Source organism: Chrysemys picta, chromosome 1 (assembly GCF_011386835.1).
Source record: "Chrysemys picta bellii isolate R12L10 chromosome 1, ASM1138683v2, whole genome shotgun sequence".
Taxonomy (NCBI): Eukaryota; Metazoa; Chordata; order Testudines; family Emydidae; genus Chrysemys; species Chrysemys picta.
The window spans coordinates 218568778-218584001 of NC_088791.1; the positions used below are offsets into that span (position 1 = coordinate 218568778).

The 15224-nt window shown below is 42.5% G+C and overlaps 2 protein-coding genes across 3 annotated transcripts in view; one reads left to right on the top strand and one right to left on the bottom strand.

Annotated features, from left to right (window-relative positions):
• The window catches only part of CTPS2 (CTP synthase 2), a 139770-nt gene that overhangs the window by 64048 nt on the left and 60498 nt on the right, over positions 1–15224 (top strand). The gene's annotated exons all lie outside the window — the stretch shown is intronic.
• S100G (S100 calcium binding protein G) lies at positions 1620–4537 on the bottom strand. Its single transcript, XM_065580295.1, has 3 exons — positions 4492–4537; positions 3887–4045; positions 1620–1879 (listed from the first exon to the last, which is right to left on the bottom strand). Exons 2-3 carry the CDS (start codon positions 4016–4018, stop codon positions 1766–1768), a joined length of 246 nt encoding a protein of 81 aa, XP_065436367.1. The 5' UTR covers positions 4019–4045; positions 4492–4537; the 3' UTR covers positions 1620–1765.

Genomic DNA, 15224 nt, shown 5'->3' on the forward strand with positions numbered 1-15224 from the left:
GAACTAGTGTTATAGCTAGCAGTATGGGTGAAAGCATTTTCACAATAATACAAACATCATCCCACCCAACTGCAATCCAAGCCTGTCTCTCATAGTTGCGGTGAATGTTGCTTTCTGAAAGGTTCCCGGAAGGAGCAAAATGTTACTTTAAAAAATGTAAACAGTGAAGTAAATTTTTGGAACACTTTCTTTGAACTGCCTGTCATAAAGCAGAACATGATACCAGCAGAGAGAATGGTGGATGCTCTGCTTGTAGTCATGTACTGTAACATACTGAGCATACATCTAATTCATCATCAAATGTTTTATTCTGGGTCCTGTGGAAAATAAATAGAATGTAATCATGGAATTAAATGCTGTACCATAATGCATATGCACAAGCAGGACAAACGAAGGATGCCTAAACAACCTTAATTCTGACATTTCCTAACTTTGAGTGCTTCACTTTCTAACCCTAATAATGTTTTTTTTAAAATTAGTTATTAAGTGTAACTTAAAGTTGTTATAGTAAACGGATATCAAAGATATTTTATTATTATATTGTCAATAGCAAGAATATGCAAAAGCTGATTTATAATGAAGGAATCAAAACCTTTAGTGTCAGAATGGTTTAATTAATATATCCTGTTAGAACATAGGACATCAGTGCAGAGGTCACAGAGACATTTGTGATACAGTAGAACCTCAGAGTTATGAACACGAGAGCTATGAACTGACCGGTCAACCACACACCTCATTTGGAACTGGGAGTATGCAATCAGGCAGCAGCAGAGACCAAAAAATAAAAAAATGCAAATACTGTATAGTACTGTGTTAAACATAAACTACTAAAAAAATAAAGGTAAAGTTAAATAAAAGATTTGACAAGGTAAGGAAACTGTTTCTGTGCTTGTTTCATTTAAATTAAGATGATTAAAAGCAGCATTTTTCTTCTGCACGGTAAAGTTTCAAAGCTGTATTAAGTCAATGTTCAGTTGTGAACTTTTGAAAGAACAACCATAATGCTTTGTTCAGAGTTATGAACATTTCAGAGTTACAAACAGCCTCCATTCCTGAGGTGTTTGTAACTCTGAGGTTCTACTGTAATATGCGGGCCATATGTGAGCTTAGATTTGATATAATTCATTTTGTATGTGTACAGTTATGATATTCCTTATAGATTTTTATTTGATTCACCTAAGTACAGCTGTTTTTGTTAGGTATATTTTGTGCATGTTATTGAGGAAAATATTTTTTAAAAATAGTAAATAGAATATTGGTAAGTTTGTATTTAACATACGAATTTTAAATATATCTAATTCAGATATTTTACTATATTGAGATGTGTGTCCTGACTTAAATTGGATTGACTAGTATACTGTAGCGAACAATCCTTGCTGGGAGTGATAGACCGACCTTAATGTATATGGCCATATATTCCTTCCAAGAACATGAATTTAAATTGTCCTGTGTGTCAAAGTACTATCCCCACATAAAGCAGGAGCTATATAAAGGCCATTTCCTTACATCATGTTTATGTAGCATGAAATAAAAATGTTAATTCTAAAATAACTGGGAAGTGGACCTGTTTAGAGTGTGTTGATAACCAGTATATAGGAAATACAGTACAAGGAGACCAATCCTTTTACACTAAAGAAAATCTTTATTATCTGCTGATAATGTTATCACAATAAGTAAATCTGTAAATACATATATATATATACTTTTTATGAATGCCAAGTTTTTTCTTTCTTCCTTTGGCAGTGGTGGTCCTCCTCCTTTTGTTTTACTGGCCTGTGCCAGTTACACGTTTTATAATGGACACAAATTCTTCAAAGCTGACTTTCCCATCATTATTTTTGTCCAACGATTTAATTATGTTATCGAGAGAAAATGCATCCTGTTTTTATAGGAAAATAATTAAAAAAGTTAAGTAAAAAAATTAATGGTCACAGATACTTCCTGATAAGAAACATAGCCCATAAAGTAGGCTAACTATTAATGTTACTATGGAGGTGTTGCTATTACTATGGGATCTACCAGTAAGTACATGGGTGTGTGTGTGTGTGTGGGAGATTGTTATATTGACTAACCAAGAAATGCAGTGTTCACAGTCTGCTAACGTTGTTATCAAAGACGTACTAGTCCTCTGAACAGTATGGAGCAATCATCTGCCTTTCACCTTTCACTATAGAAGAGCATTCCTAAGAAATAGTTAAAATTCTCACAGTCAGACTATCAAGAAATGAAAATGTCCCCATGTGCAAGAGCCAGTGGACCCAGAACAACCAAAAATGCCAGAGGTTCTTGAACAAATCACTACAGCAAGGCTTCGTTATGACTAGGCTTTCATTCTGATGTAGGTAAATTGAGTTTGGACTATATCACAAAGATGGGGAAAGAAAGACAGGTGAAAAAGCAGTAGCATAGACTCACTGAGCTACAGTGGTCACCATTAAAAGTCTCTGCTATCTCAGGGTCTAACCCAGAGCCCACTTACAGTTGAAAGAATCCCACTGACTTCACTGGACTTTGGATCAGGCCCTGAGACAGGACTGTTCCCCCCTGTATTTTGAATACTCTGTATTGTGTTAGCAAATTTGTTTAAATGTGGTAAATCTAGCTAAGAGCATTAACTCCTTTTAGTCCAGTCCGTATTTTGAAAGTGCACATGGCATTCTGGTGCAGTGAATTTTCTGAAAACACTCTTGATAATTAGTCAAATGTATAAAGTAGGATAAACCTAGTTTTGATTGTGTTTTAAGCCACTTTTTTATGTTGTCATACTTTATATCATCTATTTCAGTGTCAAACAAGTTGCACATTTCTGCAAACAGGGAAAATGCTAGAAAAATCTACTATCCAAATTACAAATAGAAATCATTGATAACACAGGTGAAATGTGAATGTTCAGTCAAATCTGGATTTATTTTCCTCCAAAGCTGAACCGGCTATGACTGATATCAGAAAGTTTTAGTAAGAAGGCACCTTAGCAGATTTACAAGTTTGTTTCCAATTAACTTTTCCAATTAAATAAACTATGACTATAAATTATGATAATTGTTTGATAAGGAAACACTTTTTTATATTTTATGATTTTTCCATAAGCTTAATTGCACATACCGGATCATGTAAAAGATTTTTCTCCAGCCAACAAATTGTAGCAAAATGAATAAAGTGGATTTTTGTTATTCACAAAATTCTGGAATTTCCACTGAGTTTCAGGCCTTTGACAAAATGCACCAACATTGATTCAACACACCCACATTTAACATCTAAATGTCCAGTCCAGAAAAGAAAACTATTTGGAGTCCTACTGAAGTCAAAACCCAACTCCAGTTAATCTTCCAAAATCTGTTCATTCTTGAAACCCCCAAATGGTGTCATATGGACATTTCTGCAGATCAAATGTTGGTGGTGATTTTTTGCCTTTGCACTTGTCTTGAAATCACAGAGAATTATCATCTCCATTTCCATTACAGCAGGGACTTCAGCTATTTACCAGCTTCTTCAGACTTCTCACCTAAGTTCTGATACTTCTGTTTTCAGAATTGAATAATTACCAGTCACCACATTTACCTAATACTCAAAGTCTAAAGATCCTCTGAGATGAATCAAGATACAGTATATAGACGGGGGGAATCTTTTATATGATCCAGTTGGGGCAACTTTGCCTTCAGAACACCTTATAAAATACATTAAAAGTATTTATTTCATAGTGCCAAGTTGTGAACTCCTTACAACTATGTGAATAAGGCAAGTGGTGGATTCACATACTGATGCTTTGACAGTGATCATTAAAGTCAATGGGGGCATAAGGCTCAGCCTTGTGGGATCAGGGCCTATATTTACATTTTCCCACCCATTCCACAGAGAGTACAATTGATGCTGCTTGGGTTACACTTACCTTCAGATATTGTGCAAATTGATTCTGAAGCAGGTTTTTCAGTCCACCAATGGACAGCGCGCTGGTACTACCCTCCATCAATGCATATTGGGTGAAATATTTTAAAAGGTTATCATCAAGTAAATTTTCCATATTTCTGATTATACTCTTGAAGAATAACTGTGAAAACAAAAACAAAACCCTACATTTAAATTTTGAAAGAGAAGGAAAAAATCAGTGATGGATTTCATTCCAGGTAGCATGTGTCTGTTTTGGATGAAGAGGGCAAGCAGTTGGTGTAAACAACAATTGCTTATTATAAGTGCAGTCTTTGAATTAGAAATTATTATGTTAACCAAGCAATTATCAACAGGTGAAAATGAAAAATCTCCTCTAATATATTGAAACTATCGACCAGGTATGTAGGTTTGTTTGATTTTTTCCTAGTGGGGAGATAATTCTGTTCACACTAACATCTCAGCAGGGAATAAGTTATACTTAACTGTTAACCCACAGTTACAGTGGGCTTTTTCCTCAATATAATGGGTTCAACCCATTTCCAAAAGAAAATGCCAAATTAATATAAGAGATTTTAAACATGTGTAATAAATTCAGATCGTACTTACCTGACTCACGAAACCCAGAACAACTAACAGAATCCAGCTGGAGTGAGAATTGCGGGGTTGGGACAACCTTTATAGTCTGCATGCTTCCACCCCACCCTGATTATGAAATTTTTCTTTTGTCATTAAAAACAGTACACTAATTTTAATCTTATAGCTCCAATGATCAAGATTTTGCATACTTTAGAAAAAAGACTTAATGAAAACAATTTTACAAATGAAGGGGCACCATAAACCCCTACCTATGCATTTAGATGAGGTTTCAAAAAGTCCTTTCTGTGGGTATTTTCCCCCTACAAACTATGTGTTTTAGTTTTTAACCTCTGCCACACCTGCTTCAGAGTTAGCCTGGGGAAAGCTTCTACAGAGAGAGGCTTTTTTGTATATGCATAAAACTTTCCTGTTTCCAAAACATATGTTGCCTGATCCTTTTTAATGGTTAATAATAATTGTATTGGAGCATAAACTTTCGTGGGTGAATACTCACTTCGTCAGACGCATATTGTATTGATTGCCAGTTGATCCTGATTAATGAGCTGGGGGTAAGAGGGTTCTTGTCCCAGAATCAGGCTACACAGAACTAAAACCAACACATTCAGTATATCATCGGGAACCTCGGGGTCTATGGCAAGGACACTCACACTGAGGGCAAAGCCAAGCCTTGGTCATTTTTATTAAAACCAGTACTAGAGACAGAAAAGCTCCAAGCCACATACAAGAGTAATACAATATTGGGGACATCTGTGGTATCATTCCCTTGCATACGCTCTTAGGGTACATCTACACTACAGGGGGGAGTCGATTTAAGATACGCAAATTCAGCTACGTGAATAGCGTAGCTGAATTCGACGTATCGCAGCCGACTTACCCCGCTGTGAGGACGGCGGCAAAATCGACTTCTGCGGCTTTCTGTCGACGGCGCTTACTCCCACCTCCGCTGGTGGAGTAAGAGCGTCGATTCGGGGATCGATTGTTGCGTCCCGACGGGACGCGATAAATCGATCCCCGAGAGGTCGATTTCTACCCGCCGATTCAGGCGGGTAGTGTAGACCTAGCCTTAGACTTCTATACTTACACCCTTCCTTGAGGACCTGATGGTAAGAGACATGCTGAGTGAGTCCAATAGTCCAGGTTCCCCAATGCCCAAGATTGGTGGCAGATAACAGTAGAGCTGAAGGGTCAAATGATGGAAAGCTAACCTCCTCCACATGTTGGTTTGGCCTATTACAAGGCCTGAACGCTATCATGAATATTCATTCTAATGCCCAGCTTTCCATGTCCAAATCTAACTTCCTCAGCCTCATAATCTTGGAGTGCATTTATCCTATAAGTTATCTTATTAATGCAATTTAATTCATTATCATGTATGCCAGCTATGGCTCAAGCAAGTTTGTGGTTAGACATCTGCCAACAATTCTATCCTAAAATATCCAAGCCCGGTATCACTTCAGTATTCCTGAGGTTGCCTGGTATCGTTATATTCCAACTCCTGCTATTGAGCAAGCTATTCCTAGTTCCCCAAAACCTAAGGGTAACTGTCAGGTCATTTATCTATGCCAAGGGTCACAGGCCTACTGTGCTTGGCTTTACTTATGCTAACCTGCTAATGTCTTACAGGATACAGACCTGTAGGTTCCTTGTGCTACTGTTGAATATAATAAAAAGCTAAGCTAGTTCTATGGGCTACACTTAGCATACAGCATTTTATCATAAAACATATTCATTGACCTTCTGAGCAAGAAGAATGTAAAAGAAATGTAATGTAGGTTTAGGAGTGGATGGCTAACAGTTACAGTACAGTCCAAGAAGCTGTCTGTATTTAAAATACAGACCTAATTTTAAGTGTTTTTTATTTTGAGTTTTCATTTATAATTCTCCAAAGTACACAGTCAAAAAATGTTACACACGCAAAACTCTAAAAGCATTTCAGCTAAAAGCCGGTTAGGTAAAAATGAACTCTAAGGTGCTGAAGGTCTAGTATACTCCTTATTGGTGCTGATGACTTTTGTCTTTCTTTGTTATTATTATGGTCTAGCTCTCATGGTCATACTTTAAACTGCTCTCTTCCTGGAGATCCAGGTGTGGTGCTTTAACCCATGCTCAGAGTGTGAGGGGGTAATGAATGTGTCTTGTGTCTGTAATTTATGATGCAGTTCACCATGGGTCAGCCATCTCTACCCTGTGGCAGAGAAACATTTTATCAAAAGTCATGGAGTCTAAATATTCCTCTGACAATTACATTTTTTTGGTAGCATAGACAGGCCATTAAACACAGTAGAGTGGGCAAATAATGTGCTTTATAGTCTGGAAATTCATTCCAAGCTCACAGATGTTCCTGTAAGTGCTACAAGGACCGTGTCACTTTCTATGATCATGTTTACAAAGTCAAAATTCCCTTAAAATTGGCTGCTTATGTGACCATTCACCCCTGTAAACTTGTTTGGTAAAATATTTGCAAACACAAAAGGTGGGGAGAACAATCAAAATGAACTGGATTATAAATCTGAATAAATGTTTGTGAACTTTTTTTTTTCTTTCAGCATTCACTTATTTTTATTTGAATGCAACTTGTGTATAATCAGTAGCTTCCAGAGCATTAGTGATCTAGTCAGTTTCTAAAATCTCTCTTTAACGCTGCATGATCTGACATAGAGGGAAAATTATAGAGCAGTCCAGGTTTCTCAGAATAGGTGGCATAAACTATGACCATGTGTTTCTGTGATATACAGGACACACACATTGCAAATATCTGAAATGATCTGTTTTAGTGAATAAGCATAATGAAGGGAAGTGTAAATTCTTAGTCTGAACTGGAAAAATCTACAGCCTGTGAAATCCTTGCTATGCTGTGTGCAGAACATGCCTAATGCAGCATCTGGGATAAAATAAAGGGACATGTATAGTTACAGGTCAGCAAGAGTGCAGTACGGCTTTGAATCAGGTTGTGCCACAGGATACAGTAACCAGAAAATGAGATAAATGCCTACTGTGGGGACACAGGTGGCAAAAGGTAGAATGAAAGCCGGTCTGGAGTGCTTTTCCACTGACTGCGCGGGCATCGGTCACAGCTCATGAAGTACAGCAATACCTGTATCCTGTGGGTTGCAATCAGCATTAGTCATTCCCTCACGATTGTGCATGAGTGTGCCGCCAGCAACAACTGTACGCTATCACCATGCTGTGGGTCAGCACTAAGTCTTCCTGACTAAAGAAAATACCATATTGGTCCTCTGGTCACAGGGAGAGATGTTTCTGATAGGCAAATCTGTTTTGTTGCAGGCAAACAACCTGAAATACCACTCTGTGTGTGTGTGTGTGTGTGTGCGCGCGTGTGCGTGCAGTTTCTAACTACCTGCACTAGGCAAAATCCCAAGTACACTGCCATTTTCTGGAGTGGAACAACTCTGCCTGATGTGTGTTGCACAGAAACTGCAGTGTGATGTGCAGATCAAAGGGATGCACAGATGGCGCTTGGTGCCTCCAAATCCAGCAGCTGTTAGGATGTTGTGCTCTGCAAAATGGAAAAAGAATTAAAGGCGAGAGCGTATTGATAGTCAGCCTGTAGTACACGGCCTTTTTCAAGGTATGTGTTGCGGGATGTGGAAAATTAAATCTCAACCACAAATGGAAGATATATGCAAAATAACTACCCGTGTCAATGTCCTTGAATTATTTATGATATCAGGAGGACACAAAGTATAAATGGGTCAATAGGGAGCATCCAGAGAGGAGCAGATTGCCCCAAAATCATCAGATATAACCCTTGCTACGTGTGGGGACCTCACTCAGAGAATTGTACTTAAAGCCAGTAAAGAGAAGGTAGTGTCACTCCTGGATGTGGATCTGTTGTAGTGGCAGTAGGGGGAGATGAGAGCAGCTTGTTGTATTTAGTCCATAAATAAAGTAGGCGATGTACTTTGATTGTTACAACTTCTGTTGTCTGCAAAATCTCTACTGATGTGCAAAGGTTCTTTATGTCTCATCTTGCAGAATACAATTTGCTGAATAATGTCCTGGTTGGCTATCCTAATCTACAGATTCAGTTTCTTCTTGGCACTCCCTCGTTATGCTGTGATGCTTATGTACAAGGTGTCTCCCTCACAAAATCGGGTGTGGTTGCTACAGTGATGAACAATTCAGTAGAAGCATTATTAGTGGCAGACTTTATGCTGTGATGTGCTGCTTAGTGTGCTGCATCTGAGTCAGTTGCCCATGAAGTGTACACACTTGACAACCAGATTGTTACTACAATAAAGCTCTCTAAACTGAGTATGCACCCATACTACATGAGGCACAGGCCTGGGGAGGAGAATGTACCGAAAAGTGGTTATCTCAAAGCGCTTCCTGAACCATGATCCCGCGGCAATACAATAAAGCTACTACCCCACAGCTGCTATTTACAATTGGCTAAACATTTAATCGCTTTGTTCTCAAACCTGTTTTATAGAACCCTTACAAAGAATTACCTGTCTAAAGAACTGCAGACCCTCATTAATCTGCATTTCAGTAAGACACAGACTCACAAATCTACAATAGAAGGTACAGAACAGTGAGGTTTTGCTGCTCAGCTGGGGTGATGCCAGTCTAGGTAATGTTAAGCTTCATATGAGATGTTAGGGTGTTGTTGCCACATTACACCGTGGCTATGCCCCTGATGCTGGGTAAACCCTAACACAGAGCCTGCCATATTTCCTCCTCCCAGATGCTGATGCTTGTGAGAGTGGGATTGGTGGGGAGAGACTGAGTCAGACTCTCAAGCCCATTGACTTTCAATGAAAATTAGGCTCCTAAGTGCCTAAATCACTTTTGAACATGGGCCTTAGCCATTTGAGTTACTTAGGCCTTGCGACACTGAGCAGAGCAACGATTAAATACCATTCAAAATCTGAGTCCCAGTACTCCCAGAGCAGCTGTGCTGTAATTGGTGCAGGGGTAAGGAGGAATCCAGGAGATGATGTCGCAGTGTACATTAACGGGCTTGTGCGGAGGAAATTATAAAGCACCATCTCCTCAGCAGCAGCTGGGCTCTGAGCTGTAGAAAGCACAGAGGCGACAGCAGCCTTGAGAGCTGCTATTAAGGAGAAATGATTATATTCTTTTTAAGGGTCTGCAGGACTCCATCAGTATCCTCTAAAGCCACCTGCTCGGCTCCTTTTCCATATCCCTGGCAGCTTCATTGCATCTGCTATTGTACCAACCAGAGCCTAGCCTGGCCTCCCTGATGTTGTCAGACTCAGCAGCAGGAAGAGCCCTGTCACGGAGAAAGAAAAGCAGAAGGAGAAATAAATTACCCTGCCTTGGCGATTAGATAGTTCCAAGAGCTAGGCTCGGGTTACCTGGGCTCCCTTTTGGCTCATAGGAAGCATGGCATCATTCTCAGTTGTCACACTAGTGCACTTGCTAATCCTTAGTCCCCATTAGTCCATGCCTGGGCTGCCCCACATTAATGCAGATTGTTAAGGCTCTCATGTAATACTTTTGGGTATTTCTGTTACCCATGTGAAACAAAGAATAATAGAAATTATAAGCACAGAAGTCATGGCCTCACCTTTCACACCCAAATCCATGTCTGTTAGCAGATATATTTTGAATTTTAAATACGATCTATATCTATAGCAGTGGTCCCCAAACTATGGGGCGTACCCGCCCAGGGGGCACAGAGGAATGTTCGGGGGGCCTGGTCCAGTCCCCATGGCAGGTGGGAAGGGAGCATCACCCAGCCCCGCTATGACCACAGTTCCGCTCTGGCCACAGCCAAGGCCCTGGCTTCGGCTCCTGGCCACGGCTCCCAATCCCGGCTTTCGGCCCCACTCCTGGCTGTGACTTCTGCTCCTTGGTTCCCACCCTCAGGTCCAGCCTTGGGCCCCAGCTCCCAGGAGGTTGCGGACGGATTGCATTACAGTTAAGGGGGGGTGACAAAAAGTTTGGGGACCACTGATCTATAATATCCATTGATCTGTCTCCGGAGGGGCGTTTTAACATGTTCAGTAAATAATTTGATATTAGTCATTTTAACCATTACGGTCTGCTGGAAGCAAAACAAATAGAAGTTGCACGAGGTGGTTGTTGCTGTGTTCTCAGCCAAGCTAATTAGGCTCCTAAATGGACCAGCTGGTACCATCGGCGCTGACTTACTCAGATCCCGGGGGGATGCTTGACTCCTGCTCCACCCCAGGCCCCACCCCCACTCCACCCCTTCCTGGAAGCCCCCACCTCTTCCCGTCTCTGCCCTGCCTCTTTCCCCCCCTGGTCCCGCTCCTCCCCCTCGCCCCCAGCACCTCCTGCACACAGTGGAACAGCTGATCGCAGCAGGCAGGAGACGCTGGAGGGAGGAGCCAATTGGTGGGGCCGCCGGCGGACGGGAGGCGCGAAGTGAGAGAGAGAGGTACTGACCTGTGGGGCTGCCAGTGGGTACAAAGCACCCACTGTTTTTTTTCCATGGGTGCTCCAGCCCCAGAGCACCCACGGAGTCAGCACCTATGGCTAGTACCCACCTAGATTCTAAATGGTTCTGGCCCATGTTACTTATTGAAAGAAATATGACTCGGTATGCTTTTATTAATTGTATTAATGTTAATAAGGAAACAAATAAAATCAAGCCGGCAGATTGCTAAAATGAAACTACTTTTAACGTGACTGAATTAAGAATTAAGCAATATAGTTATCGAATCAAAATCAAATTAGGTCAAATCAACAAGGTCCCAGCTTGAAATTTCAGGGAAGACCAGACAGAAGATCTTAAACAAAGGACTTGAAAACTGTTAAAAAGAGCAGCCTGTTGTAGGGAGGCAGAGAGAGAGGGTCTGCAGAGAAACAGACTGTAACATGGTCCCCAGATTCTGGGGCTTCGGGGAGAAGTGGGAACTTGTGATTCTCCCCATGGGTACCCCAGGTTGTGAGGCACCTCATCACCACCTGCCGTTCATGTGAGGCAGCCTTGTGTTTTTGTCTTTCAGTTAGATTTTTTTCTCTGAAGTCTTGACAATCTTTTCATCTATAGTTCAGACTGGTAATAGGTGAGACCATACTCAATTTACATGTAAACGGATAGCTGGATAAACATCTCTTGTCTGACAGAAGACCTGTTTTTCACCTTTGCTGATGACTAATATTGATACAGATTTTAAGAAGATATTTTCAGTATACATACATATCATCTTGCATAGTATCTATACATAATTTTCACAGTGATATTAATGACCAGTGTGACACCGGCTTTCATTTAAGACCTCACATGACACTCTTTGGGGAACCAAAATGTACATATCAGAACCAGGAGATTCCTATAACCCCCTTTCCAGTTGGCATGAAGAGGTTTTCATAGATTCATAGATTCTAGGACTGGAAGGGACCTCGAGAGGTCATCAAGTCCAGTCCCGTGCCTGCATGGCAGGACCAAATACTGTCTAGACCATCCCTGATAGATATTTCTTGGGTCATAGGACCTACCTAAGCTTGCAAGGAACGGCCAGGTTAACCGTTTTTCATCTCTGTTTTTGATGATAGTAAGGATAAATAAATAATTGTTTTGGACAGTTTCTGTCACTGCATTTTCATACTGATCACAGGCTGCTGGAGGGAAGGCCACAGAGGGGCCAAAACCTAGTTGGAGCTGCAGGGGGCCTAGGTGATGAACAGGGATACTGTGACCTGGTGGCACAGTCTAAAAGTGGGAATGAATCTAGGGTTGCCAGGCATCTGATTTTCAACCGGAATGCCACGAAAAGGGACCCTGGCAGCTCTGGTCAGCACCGCTGACTGGGCTGTTCAAAGTCTGGTCGGCGGCACAGGGGGGCTAAGGCAGGGTCCCTGCCTGCCCTGGCTCTGCGCAGCTCCCGTAAGCAGCCAGCGTGTCCCTGTGGCCCCTAGGCGCAGGTGCAATCAGGGAAGCTCCATGCTCTGCCCCTGCCCTGAGCGCCTGTTCTGTATCTCCCATTGTCCAGGAACCCTAAGTGGATCATGGGAGTCTACCTTGAGAGAATTACAGGCATGGACCTGTGATTTGGGAAGAGTGTCCATGGTGAGACTGAGTAAGGGGTACAGTTAACCCTGCATCCATAACATTAACCTCAACTTAGGGAAAAAGAGCCTCAGCAATTTTAAAAGATCCAACCACTCAACATGCATCCATCATGTTATTATTAAAAATAAATGTGGACATCACATAGCAGATGTCTTTTCTTGCAAACAAGGCAATTTAGCAACTGTTATATTCCACAACTGACTGAACAGTTACTCAGCTTGTCTCTTTGGAGCATTCCATCTTAAGTTTTAAAGTAACCACCTGCTCCATCAGGAAACCATTTGAAATAGAGATAATTAAAGTTTATACAAGGTAATAAACTTATATATGCTGTTTCTCTGACATTCAACATGGAAATTCAAAGTCTGTTCAAACAGCATACAGGGGCAGAGGGAACTTAAAACACGAAACAGGTGACCATTTTTTAAAGAACACAACATACCTAGGAGTAGCTAGTGCTTTTCTACTCAGAGAAGTGAAGATGCAAAAATAGCACCTTCTTACTCAACAGATCTTCTTTCCCTGTATATTCAGAGAAATAACTCAATTACTTCACTGACAAAATATATTTAAATTGCTTTTTACTCCTGGTAGTACTGGAGAGCCAGCACATTTAAGAGGGAGTGAGATGGTTCCTATTCCTTGTTAGGGTGACCAGGTGTCCGGTTTTCGACCAGAACACCTGTTCGAAAAGGGACCCTGGTGGCTCCAGTCAGCACCGCCGACCAGGCTGTTAAAAGTCCGGTGCCCCGGAAGTGGCCAGCTGGTCTGGCTCCTAGGTGGGAGGCCCTGGGGCTCTGCGTGCTGCCCCCGGCCAATGGGAGCTGGGGGGGCAGTGCCTGCAGGTGAGAGCAGCACGCATCGTGGAGCCTCCTGCCCCCACTCCCACCTAGGAGCTGGACCTGCTGGCTGCTTCTGGGATGCAGCGCGGTGCCCCAGGATAGGCAGGCAGCCTGCCTTAGTCCCCCCACTGTGCCACTGACTGGAAGCTGCCCGAGTAAGCCCGTGCCCCAACACTGAGCCCCAACCCTCTGCCCCAGCCCTGAGCCCCCCCAAACCCAGAGCCCCTCCTGTACCCCAGCCCTGAGCCCCCCCAAACCCAGAGCCTCCTCCTGCACCCCAGAGCCCCCAGCCCAGAGCCCTCACCCCTCCCAAACCTGAACTCCCTGCCTCAACCTGCAGCTCCCTTCCACATTATGAATCCCTCGGCCCCACCCCCCCAGCCTGGAGCCCCATCCTGAACCCCAAAGCCCTCATCCCCAGCCCCACCGCAGAGCCTGCACCCCCAGCCGGAGTCCTCATCCCCTCCCACACCCCAACTCCCTGCCCCAGCCCGGAGTCCTGTCCCGCACCCTGAACCCCTAATTTCTGGCTCCACCCCAGAGCCCGCACCCCCCTTTAGAGCCCTCACCCTCTCCCGCACCCCAACCCCCTGCCCCAGACCAGTGAAAGTGAGTGAGGGTGGGGGAGAGTGAGCCACTAAGCGAGGGGGAATGTAGTCAGTGGGGGGCAGGGCCTCTTGGAAGGGGCAGGACCTCAGAGAAGGGGCAGGGCAAGTGTGTTCGGATTTGTGCCAATAGAAAGTTGGCAACCCCATTCCTTGTGCATCATCAACAGAATTATTTAATAAATTCTAATCATTTCGCAAACCCATTGAAGCCCCTGGAGCTGTGTAGGGTTGAACAGGTGTCACTCAAGATTTAATTTAGCTGGTAGTAGCTTTATTACAGATGATGTTGAGTTAGAAGAAAAGAACCCAGCTTGACTCTGAGCCCAAGATGAGCTTGCAGGATTTTAAGGTAGTTTAAGAAACACAGTTTCTTGTAAACTGAGCACATTTACTATGGCATGGCATAATCTTGGAGCTGAACTGTGCATTTTACAAAGTCACTTCTGAGAGTAGAACTGCACTCTAAACCTTCAGCAAGCCTTTGATCTTCCCTTGTAGGGTAAATTACTAAATTAGGATCGCACAATTTGTGTGGACAATTGTAAACCAAGTGGTGATTAACTCTTATTCAGTGCTTGTAACAGTTTACTGAACAGGTTGGGCCCAGCCAAGCATGTGTCAGCTACTGATCTAATAAATAGGTACTGGTAGGTGTATTTGGTAACATATAGTACTACTAAATCTGCTTTGGTAACATCATCTGCTTTTACTGAATTCTTAATGTTTCTTTTGAGGATGAGGAACACACCTACATTCCAAAGGGTGGTAAATATAGTGCTGACAAAGCATAGATGCAGATGGGCCGCTTGCAACACAGAGGCAGTGTTTGCAAGGCTTTTGCAAGCAGGCTTGCTTGCTAGGGCAGAACAGTTCACACTTGTCATGGCCGTGGTGTTGAATTTAGGACACAGAGTGGGGTGTGGCCAAATTTAAATGGAAGCCAGCCAAAGTGGATGCTCTGAGATTGGCCCACACCTATTACAGAGGGCTTTCTTGGGGACTGTAGGTTTTGTCATAAACAATTATGGCTGTGTCTGCCTGATCTAAGAGGAAACTATGACAAACTGAGAAGGCCAGACCTAAAGAAGAGCTCTGTGTAAGCTCGAAAGCACATCTCTCTCACCAACGGAAACTGGTCTAATTAAAGATACCACTTCACCCACCTTGTGAAGCTTATGTAGAGAAACGAGTGAACAGCTTTCAAAACTTCTAAGAAAGAGCTCTGCGGGTTATCACTATTCGGTAAGCCAAATTGAACTCAGA

Coding starts and splice junctions, on each gene's coding strand:
- S100G (XM_065580295.1), bottom strand. CDS start 4,018: ATGGAAAATTTACTTGATGATAACCTTTTAAAATATTTCACCCAATAT. Junction 1,880..3,886: donor AATTTGCACAATATCTGAAG/GTAAGTGTAACC, acceptor CTATAAAAACAG/GATGCATTTTCTCTCGATAA.